Source organism: Colossoma macropomum, unplaced genomic scaffold, assembly GCF_904425465.1.
Source record: "Colossoma macropomum unplaced genomic scaffold, Colossoma_macropomum, whole genome shotgun sequence".
In the NCBI taxonomy this organism is placed as follows: Eukaryota; Metazoa; Chordata; class Actinopteri; order Characiformes; family Serrasalmidae; genus Colossoma; species Colossoma macropomum.
The window spans coordinates 18,437,994-18,457,498 of record NW_023494805.1 but is presented as its reverse complement, the minus strand read 5'-3'; the positions used below and the strand labels follow the sequence as shown (position 1 = coordinate 18,457,498).

General features: G+C 38.8%; 2 protein-coding genes across 4 annotated transcripts in view; one reads left to right on the top strand and one right to left on the bottom strand.

The window, feature by feature from the left end:
- The window catches only part of si:ch211-106h4.9 (rab effector MyRIP), a 39,116-nt gene extending 29,931 nt beyond the window's left edge, over window positions 1–9,185 (top strand). The window contains exons 9-17 of one of the 3 annotated variants that reach the window (XR_005008669.1): window positions 507–675; window positions 1,287–1,846; window positions 2,238–3,785; window positions 4,626–4,811; window positions 5,437–5,598; window positions 5,896–5,973; window positions 6,121–6,181; window positions 7,480–7,719; window positions 8,958–9,185. Coding sequence is in view for 2 of the 3 variants with exons in the window: in XM_036596267.1 (XP_036452160.1) it covers window positions 507–675; window positions 1,287–1,846; window positions 2,238–3,785; window positions 4,626–4,811; window positions 5,437–5,598; window positions 5,896–5,973; window positions 6,121–6,181; window positions 7,480–7,493 (2,778 nt within the window). In the remaining variant the exon portion in view is untranslated. Of the gene's footprint in view, window positions 1–506; window positions 676–1,286; window positions 1,847–2,237; window positions 3,786–4,294; window positions 4,460–4,625; window positions 4,812–5,436; window positions 5,599–5,895; window positions 5,974–6,120; window positions 6,182–7,479; window positions 8,325–8,957 lie in introns of those variants that run through there. The other 2 variants (XM_036596267.1, XM_036596268.1) reach the window with 2 other exon arrangements.
- On the bottom strand, window positions 8,853–18,930 carry si:ch211-106h4.6 (plexin domain-containing protein 2). The gene is made up of 12 exons (XM_036596270.1): window positions 18,716–18,930; window positions 18,008–18,077; window positions 17,810–17,932; window positions 17,582–17,700; window positions 17,090–17,189; window positions 16,873–16,968; window positions 16,584–16,665; window positions 15,037–15,097; window positions 14,743–14,944; window positions 10,430–10,468; window positions 9,425–9,585; window positions 8,853–9,210 (listed from the first exon to the last, which is right to left on the bottom strand). Exons 1-12 carry the CDS (start codon window positions 18,848–18,850, stop codon window positions 8,983–8,985), a joined length of 1,416 nt encoding a protein of 471 aa, XP_036452163.1. The 5' UTR covers window positions 18,851–18,930; the 3' UTR covers window positions 8,853–8,982.
- Between the last annotated feature and the right edge of the window lie 575 nt (window positions 18,931–19,505).

The window sequence follows — 19,505 nt, the reverse complement described above, 5'->3', positions numbered from 1 at the left end:
TCAAGTGACATAAACCTTCTGCTTTTCTGGAGTACAATAAATACATCATCAGATACCAGATCATCCCTAGAAAGAAGCTAAAAACAAGTCAAACTCAGACACAATCAGCCATTATTGGAACAATTGTGAATAGCATGAAGTACAAGCATCAGAGTTTGAAATACAAAGAATGCGAAAACACAATCACAAGATTCATTGCATTAGTTTTCACACAGTTGAGAAAGTGTCTTTTAAAAATGTTCAGTCCCTTTTTCTGAAAGTGGACACAGCAGGAAGCTGTTCACTGCTATTGTGCCAAAATTCTAAAGGGGTCAAATTAGAGGTGTAGACTATGAAATTATATAATGAAAGTGTCTTTTATTTCTGATATTATGAATATTAGGGAATTTACTTGTTTTGAAAGTTTTGAAAGACAAATAGTGCCCAAGCCTAGTACAGTAGCATTTTATTGTGACTGTTTTGCTGTTTGTCTCCTTTTTAAAAAAACATGTCTTCTCTCTTCTTAGAGGTCCCGATCAGCCTTGTCTCTTTTCACTGACGAAATGCAGCATCAGCATGGCAAACCCCAGCAGAGACCCATGCACTGTAAAGACTGTACACAGGGACTGACGAAGGATGGAATCTCTATCCCAACTCTTCCTAGCTGGAAGAGTGTGGACCGTCTGGACAACTCCAGTATGAGTCTGAGTATACACTGGATCACATGCGTGAATGCTCAATCGTGCATTCTGAGCCTACATTTTAGATAGAGATGGCTTCAGAGAAATAAAGAAATACACAAGTATTTTAAAATTAGCATTATAATTAAGATTGCATTATAGCATTATAATTAGATTGTTGGGTCCAAACTTCCATTCCTCAGTCCTATAACTTGATAACTCAATTATTTTCATTGTTTTCCTTTTAATTTATGAATAAAAAGCCCTAGCAGGTGGTCGTCTGTGGAAGGGTTAAATGGAGCACTTTTCATATTGGTATAACCTGCAGTGATATACCAGTTTGCTATGTCCTTCTTGTGTCTAAAGTTTTTTGTGTGAGTCTTTTTTGAATGTTGTGCATGTTTTTGCACATGCTGTACAACAATGCTCATAAAATTTTGGTCCTGACAGTTCAGTTCAGTTGATGTGTTAGAACAAACAAATCACCACACTCTGCTGGACTCCAGCCATCCAGGATCAGAACTGATGGCCCCTGCTATAAATATATGTATGTGCACTCGTCTGAAAACACGTGTATTTTATTTATTGTTGTGTGTTTGTGCTGCACACATCTGTTTGTGTCCTCAGTGTTGCAGAGTTCAGACGGTAATTGGATTGCGCTGCAGAGCACCCAACTCTCTCGACCCAGCCTGCTGACAAAACGCAAGAGCCTGGTGTTCAGTGCTTTGGAGAAGGAATCTGGTGTGGTCTCTGCATATGATGGGATGGGCTCTGACACTGAACCAGACGGTGATGGAACCTGGTGCGCAGCCCTGCTGGAGATTCGCAACAAAATGTCCTCAAACAACGTGCCAAATAACCTTCAGTCCACCAGCCCACAGCCAACACTGAAATCTCCCACACAACCTGCTGCTGACCAGGCCCAGACTGACTCTGGCCGGGACACCCGAGTGCCAAAATTCCACAAATCTCCATTTCCTTTCTTGAAGAGGAAGGTGCCTCTGGAATGCAAGCGCTCATCTTCTCAGCGCCTCAGCGTCATGGATATTAACTTTAACCCAGAGAGCACAGAAAGCAGTGAAGATGGCCTAGAAGACAGCAGAGTCAAAAGGACACGACGGAGAAGAAGAAGCAAACGAGAGTATGCAGAGGAGAAAGAATTCACAGCCCTGTCTTCAGCTGAACCTGTAAGGAAAACTTTAGCATAAACTTTTACATAGATAGATTCAGTCTTTAGATTCCTTATTCTCTTTGTCATTTTTCTGTATAAATCACTTTTCTTTTTCTCAAAGTGCTCTACACAGAAAGATGGGAAAAAGATTAGAGAGCTAATACATTACAATCTGTTTGAATAAGTTAAATTACTGAAGTAATTGCACAATTAAAAATTATGGACTATAAAGTAAAAGGGACCTAATAAACAAGGCTTCTGCGAGTCTAAACAAATTTTTTATGTGATGAACATTTTCTGATTCTTTTTATTTTATTTTGTGTAAAAAGAGATTGTTTAAGACAGAATTAACAAGTGAGCAACTTGATTTTAGCATTTATCATAACACTATGTTTTCTCTTTTTCAGGACTATAGTAGGGTTCTGCTGGATGTTCTGGTAAAACACCGGAACAAGAAACAGGGTGCCTCAGAGTTCCTGAGTGACCAGACTATGGACACTACAACCTCTGATGTTCAGAGCTCTGAGGCAGGGACTCCTGATGCTTTTGTGCCAGAGCTGGAAAAGAATCATGTTCTAAGTGGCTCCCTAGAAAACAAACTGACATCCACACTTAGAGAACTGGCCAATCAAGTCAGCGAAACACATTTCTCCTCCACTGAAGATGAGCTTGACAGAGTGGAAGAAATTGGTAGAGAGGGAAATGACAGTGCAGAGGATGCAAGAGGGGAAGGCTTATGGGATATGGAGGTGTATGCAGAAAAGGAAGAGCCAAGAGAAATAGAAGAGGGTGAAGAGCAAACAGAATGCAAGAAATTTCTAAAGGTTGAGATAAGTGAAGCAGAGATGGCAAAGGAGGTAGAAGAAAGTCAAAAGCGCCAGCAAACATTGGAAGAAGATGTAGTTGGGCCAGCTGTAGAAGATATTAGGAAGGAAGACCAGGTAGATAGAGAGTTTGAGAATTCAGGAACCTTGACTACAGATATAATTGGTCATCTACATAATGAGATACAGGAGCCAGTAAATAAACAAAGTGAAAGTGAGATGAAGAAATCAGGAGAAATTCCACAGGGTGTGTGCTTAGATTATAACAGCATGAGAACAGGACAGCTTACTGAGCTTGGGAAGAGTGAAATTGATAACCTTGATAACGCTAATGCCGAGGGACAGATTAAAACTACTGAAGACATAGCAGGTTGTACAACTGAGATAATCAACGAGGAAAAGATTGAGGAAGACAGATCAGAAGGAAAAAACAGAGATGTTGCTGAGCCAGAGCAAGAAAAAAACAGTGTTGAGGAAAGTACACCCCAGGAGCCAGAGAGCCTTTCAGAAACAGAGCAACAAAGACAGACGGTTGGAGAGAGACCCGAGAGTGGCCAACAGGTCAAGAGTCAGGAGATTGAAAAGCAAATGAAAGAGACTGAAAGCACGGCTGACAATAGAGAAGACAGCTTAGAGGATACAGCAAGTGAAAGAAAAGAAACAGAGCAAGACAGTGATAATCATGATTTATCTACATTCATGAAAAAGGAGGAGGAGGTAGAATATGAAATAATGCTTCACAGTGCAGTCAGGACTGTGAATAACATGGAGGAGGAGATTGACACACATAACAGCAAGATGAGATTTAGCACATTAGAAGATACTGAAAGGAGTGAGGAGGAAGAGGAAATTGTGGCAGAAGAAAGAGGAGTAGAAGAGATGACACACGATGAAGAGATAGAGGATGATAGTGAGGTGGAACAAAACAAAGAGAGAACGAGTAGAAATGAACAAGCACTGGAGAGGTTTATGGAAAAAGACAGTCAACATGACTTGGTTGAGAAAACAGAAGAACATACTTGTGTGGTAAAAGCAGAAGAGTGTGATTGTAAAGACCACATACTCAAAGAAGATCTGGACTGTGCCAGCTATGGTCAAGAAGTGTTTCTGACACCAGAGGAAATCTACAAAGTAAGATTTGTGCTAAATATGCCGTAGTCTCTCTTACAACTAACAAAATTTAAAGTGATGATTTGGCCCAAAATCTAATTCATACTGTTTTCTCCTTACCCCAAATGCAGTTGATCAACTGAGAGCTAATAAGCAATGGAAGCTTTTACATTAAGTCGTCACTGTGCAAACGGCATGCCTAAATCATCACACACTTGCCTTTAACTGTGTTAGGTTTCAAAGTAATATCAAATAGACTGGCTTATGTGGTTTCCAACATTGTATGACATCTACAACAATGAACAAAAGACAGATTCAGGATTTGGGATTTGGGCCACTGTTTTTAGCTATGCAGCTAAATGTTTATAGATAACCGTATACTGTGCAGAGTACTAAAAATAAAGTATTTGAGAATTTCATTTTTAGCCAAACTGTTGCTTTAACACACTGTTTAATCACTGTCTGCTTCATGCTGTACTGTTTTACTGTTCTTTTCCTTTTCTTCTCTCTGCCCTTTCTGTGATTGAAAGGGTAACAATCTGGACTTAGAAAAAGACCTGCAGTTTCTCTCCACTTTACTGCAGCAGGTGATTCTTGCATATTAAAATGGAAACTTTCATGCATAGGTTCTCATGCATGCTGTTTAAAGCAGAAAAGGGCTCTACCTGCTTTTCTGTCCTGACGTGTTCTATTCTTTGTTAACTACTGTGTTCTTCTTGTTTGCTTTCTTATGTTGTGCTGCTAAACTCTACCATCTCATACATTTTCGTCACTAGAAATCACTGATCCACCCTAAATGAATGTTTTGTGTGTGTGTGTGTGTGTGTGTGCATGTGTGTGCGTGCTTGGGTGTGTTTGTAGAAGTATACTGCTGCATCACTTCGCAGTATCACAACTGAGGTGCTGAAGGTTCTGAATGCCACTGAAGATCTAATTCAAGGCACAGCAGGTGACGGAATCGGACAGTCAGAATCACGAGACCTGCCTTCACTCCCTCCAGCCCAGAGCAAGAGACTGGATGAGCAACTCTGCAGACTAGAGGAGAATGTAGGATTCAAATATATACTATATCACCTCTCAGCCAATAGCTAATACACAGATGTTGACTCTATAAGTTTTTTGCAGTGTTCACTACACTTTTAGATTATTTCAGTTGGCACAGTTTTACTGTTTTCTAAACAACAAACCCAAGTCATTAGATTTAAGCGATAGTTTGGCAAAAAATCAAATTTCTACAGTTTGATCGAATGTCTTACTACAAATGTAATCACAAGTTTGGTTGGTTTTGTACTAGAGTTAGGAGGCCAGTGTAGCTGAAAGTACACCAGTTAGTGTTGTGTAAACCAAGTCAGCGACTTTATGTTGCTGTCAGAACAAAACACTGTATCTCCAAAATTCTAACTTTACAGGAGACGGAGGAAACATTCTAGACTATCAAAGTAAGTTAATGTGACAAAAACAATAACGGAGATACACAGTTTTGTTTCATCAGTGACGATTAGGTACATCGGCCTTGTAGCTCTACAGAAAAACGAAAGAAGGAAACTTCATATACAAAGCATGTCTTGGTTGATTGACTATATTTGAGTTAATGACAAAATTGTGGAACTTTGATTTTTTGCCAAACTGTCACTGTAAGACTGAGCACACCATTCTCTCTGTGGCTGTCAAGGTTTATGTGGCCGCGAGTGCTGTGTTTGGTCTAGAAGCTGAGCTGGGTGATCTGGAGGAGTGTGCACGCAGCATCAGTGGAGCCACCTCAGAGGGAGAACTGGCTCACCTGGAGGAGCAAGTGGCCTCAGTCGCAGCCCAAGTGCAGCAGTCTGAACTCCAGGTGTGTCCTGCTTAGTTGCTCTGCTCCTTCACACAATGAAAGTCATTGTCGTTTTTCTGTAAGACTGCAGGACAGTTTTAGGGAATGTGTAGCTTCCCTAATAAAAATAAAATAGGACATTGTCCACTTTTCCTAACTGTTCTTTCCAGGCCAAATATAGCATTCTTTCCAGCTCTTAGTGTCCTTTTTACACTTCACTAAGGGAGAGTATAATATTTTTCAATACAAAAACAGACATTGATACAAACATGTAGTAAAATGATTTATTCCTGACCTCTCTTACTTTTTTCCCATCAGGTATCAGACATTGCAGCGAGAATCGCAGCTCTAAAAAACGCAGGCCTTAATGTAGCCCCGCAGACACGCTTTGCCAAGGTCAGAACAAAATCCAGGCATGTCTTTTTAGCATGTCAGTGTTTCGAGCATTTGGCACTTTTGTGAAGCAAGTGAACTGCAAATTTGCACACACCTGCCTGCATGCAAATGGAAATATATATATATATATATTTTTTTTTATTGCAGCCACAAACCATAGACTCATCTAGGCAGCATCGGCGCCGACTACCAGCACCTCCAATGCAAGGTAAGAGTATACAAGCTGGCCTAGACCTGCTATATCACAGCTACTTTTACAACAGTCGTAAAACACAGTACACTTCCCAGCATTAACATTACATACAGTGACCCCAAAAGTATTTGGACACTTCCATCATTTAACAGTTAAAGAAAATTATGTTTCAGAGAAAGATTTTAGCACAACGTCAGACTGATCATAGACTCCTGGTGCGGAGAAAGCCTGGAGAAGATTTCCAACAGTACTGTAAAGCACTCTAAGAATTTTCCTTATAGTGTTGTTGGTGAGGCTGTATTCACTGATGGAATCATTAACTTAGAAGTGTACAAAGGCATGTTGGATGTGAAACTGCTCAAGTGATAACACATTCCCGTGTCAGTAAAGATTCTGGTGCCATTTACCTTCTGTAAGACGAGCTGTAAAAATAACCCAAGGTAATCCTTTGCAAATTGACATGTCAGAAAAAATGCTATCATATCTGGTGGAAAAGGAGGTTCTCAAGTTTGGAGGCACTCTGAGAAGCACTTACTTGAGTTCTATGATGAAGCTGAAGTCGGCTTCTTATTCGCCAGCTTCTTGTTCGAATTTTCCAGTTCTACTTTAAACGCTGTGGCGCCAGACTGTAATTGCTGCACCATTTAAGGTGGCACAGGAAAATTCAAACAAGCCTTCATCTCTGTAGCTAAAATCAGGCTGATATGTAACGTTACTGTCCTGTCTTACGTGTGCAACTCAGAACGTGAAAATTACAGAAAACAACTTTATGCAGTAAAGTTGACTGATTGAATTCCCAAGCCAATGATGATGTTAATGACACATTGCATTCACTTAAGAGAGCAAGGTAAATGGTTAGGGCAAACAAAATAATGGCTAAATGAAACATTTGAACATATCTGCTACTCTTCTCTGGAGTGAAGGCGGCATGTAATTCCAGTAACCATTCACATCTCTGTCATTTAAACTGAGATTGCTTATCCCGTGCAAATCACTCATAAAAGTACAAAGTGAGGTACAGTGACATTACCCCAACTCCCCAGGTAAACCAGTCCTGCTCAAATAGGGCTTTAAACACATCTGCTGCCTTTCGAATGACTACTTTGTGAAAAGAGGAAAAATTTAGTCTCGGAATGGTCTGATTAAAATAAATGTCACTTGGTTTGACAGTCTGTCAAACACAGTTGAACCTAATACTTTTTTTAAGTATGGCACAACTGTTCAAATACTTTTTGGGGCCACTATATGGTACTTGTTAATAGATTTTACAGTGTTCTTGTTTTTCTAATGAGTGTTTTTACATATGTTTTCAGATAAAAAGGCCTAGTGCAGGTCAGAGCTCAGGAAACAACTTGCGCAGCCAAATAACATCCCTGCCAAAACAGCAGAGCCTCTGTTCACTTGTGCCTTCAAGCAGTGAACTGCTGCACAGAACAGCATTTTACTTCTAGCCTTGACCAAAACCCCTGCACTCCATGCTGACCGATGCTGTTTGCCTTAAACCAACAACCAGGGCTGGGAGGACATAGGGAGACACTCTGACAATATTTGAGGTATTTTTCCACAACACTGCTGTGGGTCAGTCCATGACTGGTGATTGGTGAGAACAAAAAAACACCAACAGTATTGTGCAAAATGGCAAGTATGACATCTTTTCATAATCTTGCCGTTGTTTGTGTGTCTAAATAAGAACATTTATTTTGCTGGTGATCCTGATGCGTATAATTAAATTTATTGAAAAGATTATGAAGAATTTTTGGATCAGTCTCTGCAAACAACTGTCAGCTTGTTTCTTTTGTTGTGAATAAGGTAATTCAACAAGTCATTCAACAGAAAGAACATGTCTAAAAATCAAATCCTTATATTTAAAATTATTTTACAATAAACAGCCTGTTATTTTTTCATTAAACAGTTGGTCAAATCATTGTTACAAACAATTGAGCCATTTCTGCCCACTTTGTCTGTTATTGTTTTGTCTGTCAACTAAATAATGATAAAGATGTTCAGAACTGTCAGCATCTGAACACTTACAGAGAGAGCACATGAATCACACATCCCTACTATAGTGTTAATTTGCTGAAGTTTGACAACTCTGTAAAGATGCTAATTTATTGTGAAGATGTAAATTACTGTAATGAATAAAAAAATAATGCAATCATCTCTCAATCACATGCACTTTCATTACAAATGTTATGCTAAAAAAGGATCATGTTACGATGAATACTCACTTGTCAGTGTACAGACCAAGGGAACCCAGTATTCCTTGGATAAAATAGCTGATGCTTCAGCAGTGTGCCTTTCCTTCTTAAGGCTATGAATAAAATACACTGATTATAAAAGAAAACTATGAAAAATAATTAATATATTTGAACACATTCAAAATTGTCAATGGTGTTTAATGTTGACATTTGTTCTTGCTTAAATTGAAGATGTCAAAATGTGCTACTTGCAACACTGTAATACTGGTGTTAGGTGTCCTTTTTCATGTTGATAGCTTTATAGCTGAAAATATCTGCAGAGTGAAAACACTCAAGGAGAGTGTAGCATCACACCATGTCAAAACCTTGTTAAAATTTTTTCCAGTATCAGAAGAAGCTGTTATGTAGTGCCAAAAGTATACAGTGTAACCTCTGAAACAACCATAGTCCTCGTCTTAAAAAATCAAAACATCATTTTCACAATTTAGTGTTCATTGATTTGTGTCCACAGTTGCTGGCAGAATAAATAAAGAGTTGAGAGGAGAAAACATCATTGTTCCGAGGTATGTTTCTAACCAAAAAGTCTCTTCCAGATTCAGCTCAGACTGGGACTGTGCGTCAGCAGTGGTCCATTACAAGAAAGCGTTCTCTCTGGTCAGGCACAATGAAGCCGTCTCTTTGGTCTGTTGTGAAAGCGCTCTCCCGCCGGTCTGAAATTATGAAGCTGTCTTTAGGCTCAATTACAATGAAGCCTTCCTTATCTCGTCCCATAGCCTCCACTTCTGCATAAGCTGGATGCCCGGAGCCTCGACGAAACTTCATTGCTGGCCAGTGTGTTGGCCGTCTCTGTTGGAAGCAAGTTATTACTGTATTTTTTTTCCAGTTATAGAGGTCATTTTGCAAAACAATGCTACATGAAAAGTAAAAGGATATCCAGCAATACATAACTTCAGTCTCGTGTTGATCCTTACTAGATATGTCATCTGAAGATGTCCCTCGCTTACTGTTGTCAATTTCTGTTTACTGTAAAAAACAAAACAAACAACTTTAATCTGCTTACCTCTATGAAGAACAGGCTGGCGCTGGAGGTGGGATGATGGTACATGTAGACTGTGACAAGTATAGCGGCCACCATAACAAACGTAGTGACCAAAATGCCTATGAGTAGACTCGTCTGCAGCCGCTCCTCACTCTGCTTGTCTGGGCTCTCCGTCTCTGAGGCTGTCGGAGCAAATAACATGTGCTCCAACTATTTGCAGCATACAACTGTCAAAATGTGCACTACTGTTAAAAGTTTGGAATCAGTGCTTTTAGTTATATAACACTAATTTGGTTGTATGAATTATTCTAATATGCTAGTCCTGTTTATAGTATATTAGTTAGTAAATTTAAAATAAGTTGTAATTAATAGAAACCTGAAAAATAAAAAATTAACATTCAGATGTGTCCATAATAATAAATAGAGATGTATCTGTTGGTAGATATGTTATAATAACTAGGCTACCTTGTATTGGTGATCAATTCAAATAATAGGCAAAACTAGATAAAATTTATTGTAAATGATTGTAAATAATGCGAATAATGTGAATAATTGCAGTATATTTTCATTTAATAACGTCTTGTTTTTGCCCAAAAAACTTTTATATATAAAATTGAATCAAAAATTTTAAAATATCTTTCAGAAGCTTGATTTCCATCCAGAGAATTTTTTATAAAATGCCTGAAAAAGGTTATCAATGTAGGCTATGTAAACTGCTGGCAATATTTTATGAATGTCGAATTCTTGTTTTTTTTACATACATTTAGTGTCATGTGAAACTAAAAAACTGCAATTGTTTTATGCATTTTCATTTTAGCACGTGAAGTTTGCACTTAAAGTAAAAAAAAAGTGTTTAGCTTCCAATACTGAATACTACACTGTAGAAGTTGTTATTGTGTAACAAATACAATTATTAATTAGAGAAGTGATTCCGAACACTAATGAGTGAGTAGTGTTAATATCCATCATTACATTAACTAAGACCATTAAAATTAGAATAAAAGGGAGTTTCACTGAAGTACTCACGTCCATCTTCAGTCAAATGAAGTGCGATGTTTGTGTCATCTGCAAGGAGGCAACACAACAGAATAATAAAAGATTCATACCATCATAATAACTGGCACGTTTGACCTCTGCTTTTAGTTTGATGTCTGTATTTTCACTCTTTTCCACATCTCCATGAAACAATAACCTTTCAATTTGAGGTCACATAATTGCAAATGAAACTTATAAAACTTTATTCCATCAAGTTTATTTTCAACATAATTTACGGTCCAAATGAGGGGTTTTATTAAAGGCAGGTCTTGCTATTGGGCTCCATGGACTGTAAATTGTAGTTGATGTAAGCCAGACTGTGACTTCCTGTCAGATTTATAGCACAGCAGAGTTGGAGGAAGCAGGCTGAATGTACGAGCAAGACCTTGTAAGTATTATATATAGCTTGTGCTCCTGGCTCTTGCCTTGTTAACAGTATGGTCACTCTTTTATGTGATGATATTCGCATTTCACTCAGCCAGCTGGAGCGGAACTTGCTTGCTCAACAAGACCTTTGCTGACATTAGTATACATATATGTTTTAAATATACACTTAAATAATGACATATATGTTTAATAGAACTAAATTGTTTAGATCTGGAAAAATGTTTTGCAAAACCTGCAAAATTAAAGGCCCAATTGGCTACCGTGGAAATGATGCCAAACCACAGGTTATCACACATCCTCACCAGGAAAAGATTTTTATCATTGCTTTTAAAGTCGACGTGAATTGAAAATGCATATGCATTTTTATCCTTACATTGATGTATTGTTAAGTGAAACAGTTTATTCATGCAGGTTATAATTATAAGCAGGACATGACTAGAGATGAAACGGTTACCAGTTTCACGGTAAACCGCGGTAAAATTAATGACGGTTAGTAGTACCGTTTGAATAGCGGCGAAAGGGGGCAACACATCCAAGCTTACAAGTCATCTTTTACTGTGTTTACTTTCTGAGAAGAGAATAACACCGTCTCAAATTACTCAGTGTCCCCTACATAGTGCGCTACTGTTCAAACAAACACGATCATCATTAACAAGCAATTGAGTTTTAAATAGGGAATTTGTAACCTATTGTTAATATATTGTTATTGTGAACGTTTCCTGCACTCTTTGGGTGAAGGATTTGCTATTTCATGATCCACGAAGTGCACTACATAGGGAAGATAGTGTGCTTTGAGACGGGACCTCGCGCAAGTAAACGCTGTGTGCTGCTTTTAGGAAAAGCAGAGTTTCAGAGATTAAACGTAGGAGTGTTTCTGCCGCAGCTTAGATGCGCGTTAATTTTAAGTTATGTTTTAAAATGCTTTTAGAGAAGCAGCTCCACAGGTGAAGACACACTGTGTGAGTTCTACACTGTCTGCACGGTCACGCAATTCCTCTGTGATTTTGGCTATTTTTCCCGGTGCACTGTATTGATTAGGGGTACAGCACCACAATGGCACAATAATGCTGCAGTTGCAGTTCGGACAGAAATCCCCCGAGTGCAGCACTTCTTAGAAGTAGTAATTTTCCATTAAGACCCACCTCAGAGTTGGTCCAGATTTAATTCTCTATGCATGGAAATCCCTAATTATTGTAATTAATAATAATAATAATAATAATAATAATAATTACAACAGTAATAATAATAATTATTATTTACAACAGTAATAATAATAATAGTAATAACAGTAATAATAATACATTTGCTATTCTTTTGTTTACAGAGTATTGTAAGTAATACAAAAGTAATACTGCAAATGAATTGACTATATTTTTTTAATGTTTATGCAAACAAAAAGTGCATATTGCTGCCAATTCTATTTGTGTTAATAAAAAGGTTGGTGAAACGAGTTTCAGTTTGTGTATCAGTATTTATTTATTTTACTTTTCAACGCTTTTGAACAATATCGATAATCGTGATAATTTTGGTCATGATAATCGTGATATGAAATTTTAATATCGTTTCATCTCTAGACATGACTTTGTCTATCAAGATTTGATTGGTGCAATAAAGTGGGCATTCTGCAACATGGAGTCAGATCCGAACGATAGTCTGCAGTCAGCCATGAGCATTACTTGTGTCCTGCAAGACCTCCAACACCCGCACTGGAAGAGCAGGATGAAATCCTGGTAATACAGGAGGTGCAGCAGGAAGCGGAGGAGGAAAAACATGTTAATTATTGGTTCATATAATTTTCCTAGGGATGCACAATGATGTCAGAATCAGTTTCGGCAAATATTTGCTTTTTTAAATATCATAGACATTGGGCCGGTGGTTAATTTTGGCCAGTATGGCTAATGCATTTATTGTATGCAGGAAGGGCACCGTTAACACTCAGGCAACGCTGGCAGCTAAAATGTCTCCGATAGCACTGCGCACACAAGCAAAACCTACTCGGGCAGGAAGCCTCATAAATAAAAATGTTTTGATAGCTTAAATCTCCTTATCAAAAAAAAAATAAATACTACAAGTATTAAAACTACAAGGCTGATGTTGGCTTCTTATATATCCAACTTGTTATTCAAACTTTCCTGTTCCACCTTAAGTAGTGCCGCGGTTACATTCTGGTGCCCGAGGCACTGGTAGGAAGAGTCGATAAAAGCTTGGTTCAAGTTTATTTTTACACTCTACTATAAATCGAATGAAATCAAGCGCTCAGCATGACTTGTCACGCTTGGTATCAGTTTACAACCTCTTCACAGGCTGGCTATTTTGGAGCTGAAGGATACGAGCTGAAAAAGGCTCATATAGTAACGTTAGCTGAGGTGATAGAGCATTATCTTCTGCCTTGTTTACCTAAAACACTGGCTGCCTTTCTCTGTGTAAATTTCAAGCCACATCTACTGTGGCTTTCTGTGATCTCGGTATGGCTTTAACTTAACGCAGTAAAGGCAAAATGCTGAGTGGCGCACTGCGGAGTTGAACAGTGCCGGTGTTTTGCCGTATTCCCACTCGCCTTCATGTGCACGCACATCACACAGCAATATGGATGCTACAGATTACAGTCGTGATTTTGGTTGTTTATGTGCGTAAATAAAGGTTAATCTTGAATTTACCTTCACATTACCTAAACCAAACAAAGAGTAATAGTTTAATGTAACAAACTAAAAACGCCAGTTGTTGTCGCAGCACTCATAGGATTGAATGCCTCTCAGTCATAACTGTAAGTATTATGATAAGATAAGTAAAATGAGTACACTTTAAACACAGTTTAAACATTATTTTTATTTTTTTTATAGTTGTGCATATCTCCATTGAAAACAATGGTTTTGTATTTGTGGATGCTGTGCCACATGGAACATACAATTTCAGGTTCAAACTGCCAAATCATTGTTCAGGCAAAACTTACTCTTCATTCCAAGTAAGAGACTTGAACATGGCTGTTTCAAATATCCACAGCATTAAACCATAGCTATTTAATGTTAATAAAGCCTAAAATAACCTAACTGAAAAATAACAGTTGGATGGAAAATTTCAAATAAGGGCACAGTATCACAAATATAAAAATAACAGTGCATCTGCTTTCACCAAGTCTACCAGTGGGCACTACTAGACCTTAGCTTAACCTATTCATGGCCACATTTTATCTAATTTGATAAGGAAAAATAGTACCTAATATTTTTTTATTACATGTAATTTTCATACTTTTGTTCACAATCAAATTCAGACTTTCTGTTGCTTTGTAAGAAATGAGTCACCAAAAGACTACATTTAATATGCTAAATTAAAGGATTAAAAATTCACTTTACAATTAACGTTCTGTTGTGTTCAGACAAGCTCAGAGAACATGTAAACCAAAGTACCTGAATTTTCCTTGCTTTTCTTTTTTTTAATAAAAGAGTTTGATGTAGTTTGTAAACACTGTTAAATATCTAAACTGTTTTGGTCATACCGCAGTCCATATAGTTTATATGTGAAAACTAAGCTGCAAAACAGCTCATTCTTAAGTGTTTTTGTAATGTCAGGAAAGCCAAAACATTTACACATATTCACCTCTTAAGCCCACAGCCCTGCCTATTTACGCAAAAGTTAATATGAGTGTTTCAGCCCGTACTGCATTTTGAATGAGGCACAATACAGGGCAGCCAATCATAACATATAACAGTCCTGGGGCACAGCCTGTTTAAATCTAAGGGATGAAGAGAGGTTGGAAAATAGTCATGTAGAAATCAATTGTGGCTGTTTTTGGTACGTGAAACCTCAGAAAAAGTGGACCTCGGGGGAAAAACAATAAAATACAATAATAATATAGAACATATGGGCCCATTAAGAGATAATGCTATAGACATATTTCTTCTTGTATTGTAGATACTCACCATCAGCAGGGGTGATGGTGGGAAGAGGGGATGTACTGCTTGCTCTGGTTGTTGTGGAGGTTCTGGTAGGCTTGGCTGTGGCCTTAGACTTCACTGTCCTGAGAGTAGTTGCTGGGTCCATGGCTCTATTGACTGGAGGTGTAATGGTTACACTGAGGCGTTGGGTTATATTTACAGTCTGACTGCAGCTCTGGTCCTTCATCTGAAAATACATTGACATACCACTGCTAAAAATGCAAGTAGATGACAAACAAGCAGCAGAACCGACAGAATGGTTTTATGACATTGTTATACCTCATCTAGACACCCGCTGTCAACCCAGTCCTGGCGATTTCGGTCAAAGCCACTGGAACATCTGCACATCAGAATGCAAATATAATTTCTGAACACTACTATGTGCCACCACAGGATCCTATTTGAAAGTAAACCCAAAATTGGAGGCCGTGCTGATGACTCACTCTGATTTAATGTCACATTCTTTTAGAGCAAATCGTGCTCAGTGCACAGCAGAGGGCTCTCTAGAGATATCCTGTCTGTGTCTTTATGATCACACATTCCTCAAAAAGCTTTCAGAATCACAATGTGGGTTTTGCTCCATTGCTTTACTTAATTACACAGGAACATTTTCTTTTTTTGTTCTGCACCAGTTAAAGTTTTATTATTCTGAAGTCAAATAGCATACTGGAGTGTGGAAATGCCTCTATGAGCGTTAGGGCGAATGTCTGTCGAAGTGAACTTCGACAGACATTGAAATGATAGTTTGGCAAAAAAAAAAACTTTTTATAGAGTATGTCACGACACCAGAAACCACAAAAGCAAGTCCGTTTGAAATCATTATGTATGATGATTTTAACATGCAGTTTGTATGATGCTAAATAGTGGACTATGGACGTCCATTACTTGTTTTCTACAGTACTGTGCAAGTCAGAGACCACCCTTAAATGGCCTCATCTTCAGGTGAAACAGCCATTCGGTATAAGTTATTTAATTTTCAGTCAACAAAGAGTTTACTAAACTGGAGTTCAAAAAATGCTTGAAAGATTTAGAGAAAATCAGACTTGTAATGAGCGTGCAACCCTGGTAGACCGCCAAAACCCATCTCCATCAGATAAACAGTACTTTCATCTTTGAGAGAGAGGAGAAAATCAAGCCCCACTATTGATTCAGAAACAAATCTTCAGGTGTTTTTGTCCATCCTTCCACTGTGAGAAGACAACTGAACACTATAAGCCTGAAAGGATGATAGCTGTCAAGAAGCTCTTACTGAGAAAAGGAAATAGATAAAAGAAGAACATTTGCCAATCAAACAAAGCAGCTTGTGGTGTTCTCAGAACAATGGACTGACCACCCCAGAGTCCAGACCTCAACATCACTGAATGTGTTTGAGATTTCTTGGATTGTGAGATGCAGAAACTACTATGACTGAACTTTGGAGGTGTGGAAAAATACCCCTGCAGATTTCTTTGCAAAACTGAAAGCAAGTCTCCCAAAACGAGTGGTCGCACTAAATACTGAAAAGTCTAAAATTAAGTTTTTGTCTGTAACACATTTTCTGCTTTTTCTCCCCTGACACTAAAATTGGAATAACTTACATCATTGTTTTGACTGGAAATAGATGAAGGGTGGTCTATGACTTTTGCACAGTACTGTACATTAGCCTCATAGCTCCAGTGTAAAACTAAAGCATATTTCAGATACACAGCATGTCTTGGATGATTGACTATATTTGTAGGAAGGTGAAAAAAGTATATAAACTTGATTTCTCACAGGATGATCGCTTTTAAGTCCCATGAATACACTGAAATAAATTACACTGTGGGGGAACATATGTGGAACAATACCTTTGGAGGCGGCTGCACCAGCTACAGTTGAAGCCAATGTGAGCTGTAACACAGCGTTCACAGCTGGAAAACTGGAGGCAGGCTAGCATCGTGGGAAGGGAAGGAAACAGTGGCACAATTTAGCACAGAGGTGACAAAGAAGGGAGGGCGCTCGCAGTACCCTCACACTAAACAAACAAATACACACCACTACACTGAGAGAAATAACATTTGGCACGATGGTCTTGAAAACAGAACAAAGGCTGATCTAATCCCATTAGCTCTGGCTGCAGCATTGCTTCAAACTCACTTGGCAGAGGCAGAATCTCAACAGCAGTGCAGTTGGAAATCTTGGATTTTAGAAGCTCAACTCTATGGTATTCATATATTGTTCTTCTTCGGATGTCTGTTTAAGAAGGAGAAATACAAGCGTTAGAGCTGCATGTCCATGTCCATACAAAGCATCATTGTTTAAATAGAAATGTCCAAATAAAAGAATGCCTTACAAGCAAAGTTAAGAGACTAACCAGGAATCTGCTGAATCTTATGAAGCACCACAAAGGCATCAGAGAGGCCAACCTTAACAGGGTGATTCACTGAACTGATCTCGCTTATGTGAACGGGAATCTGAATAGTAAAAGGAAAATACCATTATCATACTTTCAAACGTGAAGGTGCCAAAAAAGTGTTCTTTGGAGCAATTCCACATGTTTGGTCCTGGATTTTGTAATTGTAACTGCTAGTTAACTGAACTGTTGACTTAGTGTCATACCCATCAGTGATTAGAAAAAACAGATGGATTTAAGGTCTGGATCTGAGGACCTCTTTCATAGATAAATCACTTTTTCAATGGATGATTCTTTAAATGTGTGAGAGTCAAGAAAGTTTAAATAACCTCCACAAAATGTCAAGGTTCTGTGCCAATTAAAGGTTTTCCTAGAACCATCCAAGCCAAGAAGCATTTAGGAACATTTCATGTTTCTTATTATTTCTGCAATTAAAATACAACAATTCCAAACCTCCTTGTAAGCAAAGGTGATCCTGCCATCTCTGTGCAGAGTGGCCTGGAAGGTGAAGCTACCTAAATGTGAGCTGTCTTGGAGGTAAACATGATCCCACTGCACAACAAGAGCTGTACCTAAGAAAAAGAGACAAATCGTGTAAATTCATCTTTTCCTATTAGAACAACTGGAAGAGAATTGCTCACATATGAAATGCCATTGGATATAAACAATGCTGCACTATACCATTGTCAAAATAAATGACGGTGGAATTGGGAGAAATACTAGGGTCAAAGTTGGCCATGAGCGGGGCGATGTACTGAGTGGCAGTCAGCATCTTGTGGATGACATCTCCTGTGTAGAGGAAACCTGTACACATTTGGAGATTTATTTTACAAAAGAACCTTTTTAATAAAATTATTGATGAGAATGTTGAATACTCACCACCAGTAGTGACTGTGACCTCTCTCAGTAAATGTCCATAGTAAGGGAACTCAAAGGACAAGTTGACTCTCTGTAAAAACAACCGAACAATCAAACTTTCAGACAAATTAATGTTTTAGTGAGAGACGAAACCATAAACCATTATCTGCAACTTTTAATATAACAGCAAATTAATGCTAAAAATGATAAACACTAAGCATTGGCCTGGTTGTTGGGCGATCATAAGTTTAGTCCCTGGTGACACCAGAGAGTATAACTGTACTTGCTCTCTCTGGGTGATTAGGACGTCCCCCCACTACTCAGCATGATGCTAGCCAGTGTGGGTGTCTTTTAGCTGACGTAACAGAATTGGCAGTCAGCATTCTCTTCTAAGCGTTGCGGGCTGTCCAATGACGCTGCTTTAGCGATAGTTTGGAAGGATGCAATGGCTAGCTTCAAGTGTCTTGGAGCAGACATGTGCTAGCCATTCCCTTCCCAGCTTGGTAGCACTGTGTGATAAGGGGAAACCTAGCCAGAGGGGTGGGAATTGGCCATGACTAAATTTGTGGGAAAACTGGGTAAAAAAACAAAGATTGCATTTCCTCTGTAATTAAGATAGACATTTTCCTTCTCTTAAAAAGGTGCTGTTTTGAAGATGTGATTTTTTTCTGGAGCAGCAATAACATTCAGTGTAATTCTAACACTTGTCTATGGGTTGCACAGCCATACCAGAGCTTGTCTGTGGGTGTTGGAAAGGACACCATGAACCTTTCCCTTGTCCATCTGCTCAATGTTTATCCACAAGTCCCTGCCTGCAGCATCCGTGAGTGTGTAGATTTTGGAGACATAGTAGATATGATCCATGTCTCGCTGTTAGGTAAAGGGAACATGTAAGCAAAAAAGATGGAAATATGCATCCCAAAAAACAGAGGGTTATGTCACAAAGCAGGATTTCTCAGTTCAGCAGGATAACTAAGCGCTAAAAGTAAAGACCAGACAACAGAAATGTCTCTTGCTTCTCCTGTTAGACAGCTGAAGTCATCTGGCTTTTTGAGAAATCCTGCCTTGTTAAACACCCCAGGTCATCTTGAACTTTAGTTTATGGAAGCCAGTACCTCGACCTGAGAGTTGTTTCCATGGCTCTCATTGGTCACTACTTCATGTAAACGTTCGGAGTTGGGCCTGCCGTGCTCCTGGTATTGCCCTCGCTCCTGGACCTGACTGGCCCTGCGAGTGGCCTGTGTATCTGGGGGAGGCCGGCTGCTTCGCCTGTGGCTCTCTTTGCTCTTTGTGGAGTTTCAAGTCCATGGCTGCCCTCACTTCATCAGGAAAGCCCTCAGGCATTGCATATGAGACTGCTGCTAGTTGGAGATGAATCAAATCATCACATGCACTAGCACATAATCTTTTCACTACAATGAAACACATATGATCTGATGCTACTATTTTACAACTGCACACAGAGCTGCATAATATTCTAAAATGTGAGAGCTGTATAACATCAAGAATGACTTTATAA

What these genes read in the sequence shown, in the direction of transcription:
- si:ch211-106h4.6 (XM_036596270.1), bottom strand. Translation starts at nt 18,850, where the DNA reads ATGGATCATATCTACTATGTCTCCAAAATCTACACACTCACGGATGCT. An exon ending in ACACCCACAGACAAGCTCTG is followed by an intron (nt 18,078 to 18,715) that starts GTATGGCTGTGC and finishes TTGTTTTTACAG; the next exon opens with AGAGTCAACTTGTCCTTTGA. An exon ending in CGTCATTTATTTTGACAATG is followed by an intron (nt 17,701 to 17,809) that starts GTATAGTGCAGC and finishes TCTTTTTCTTAG; the next exon opens with GTACAGCTCTTGTTGTGCAG.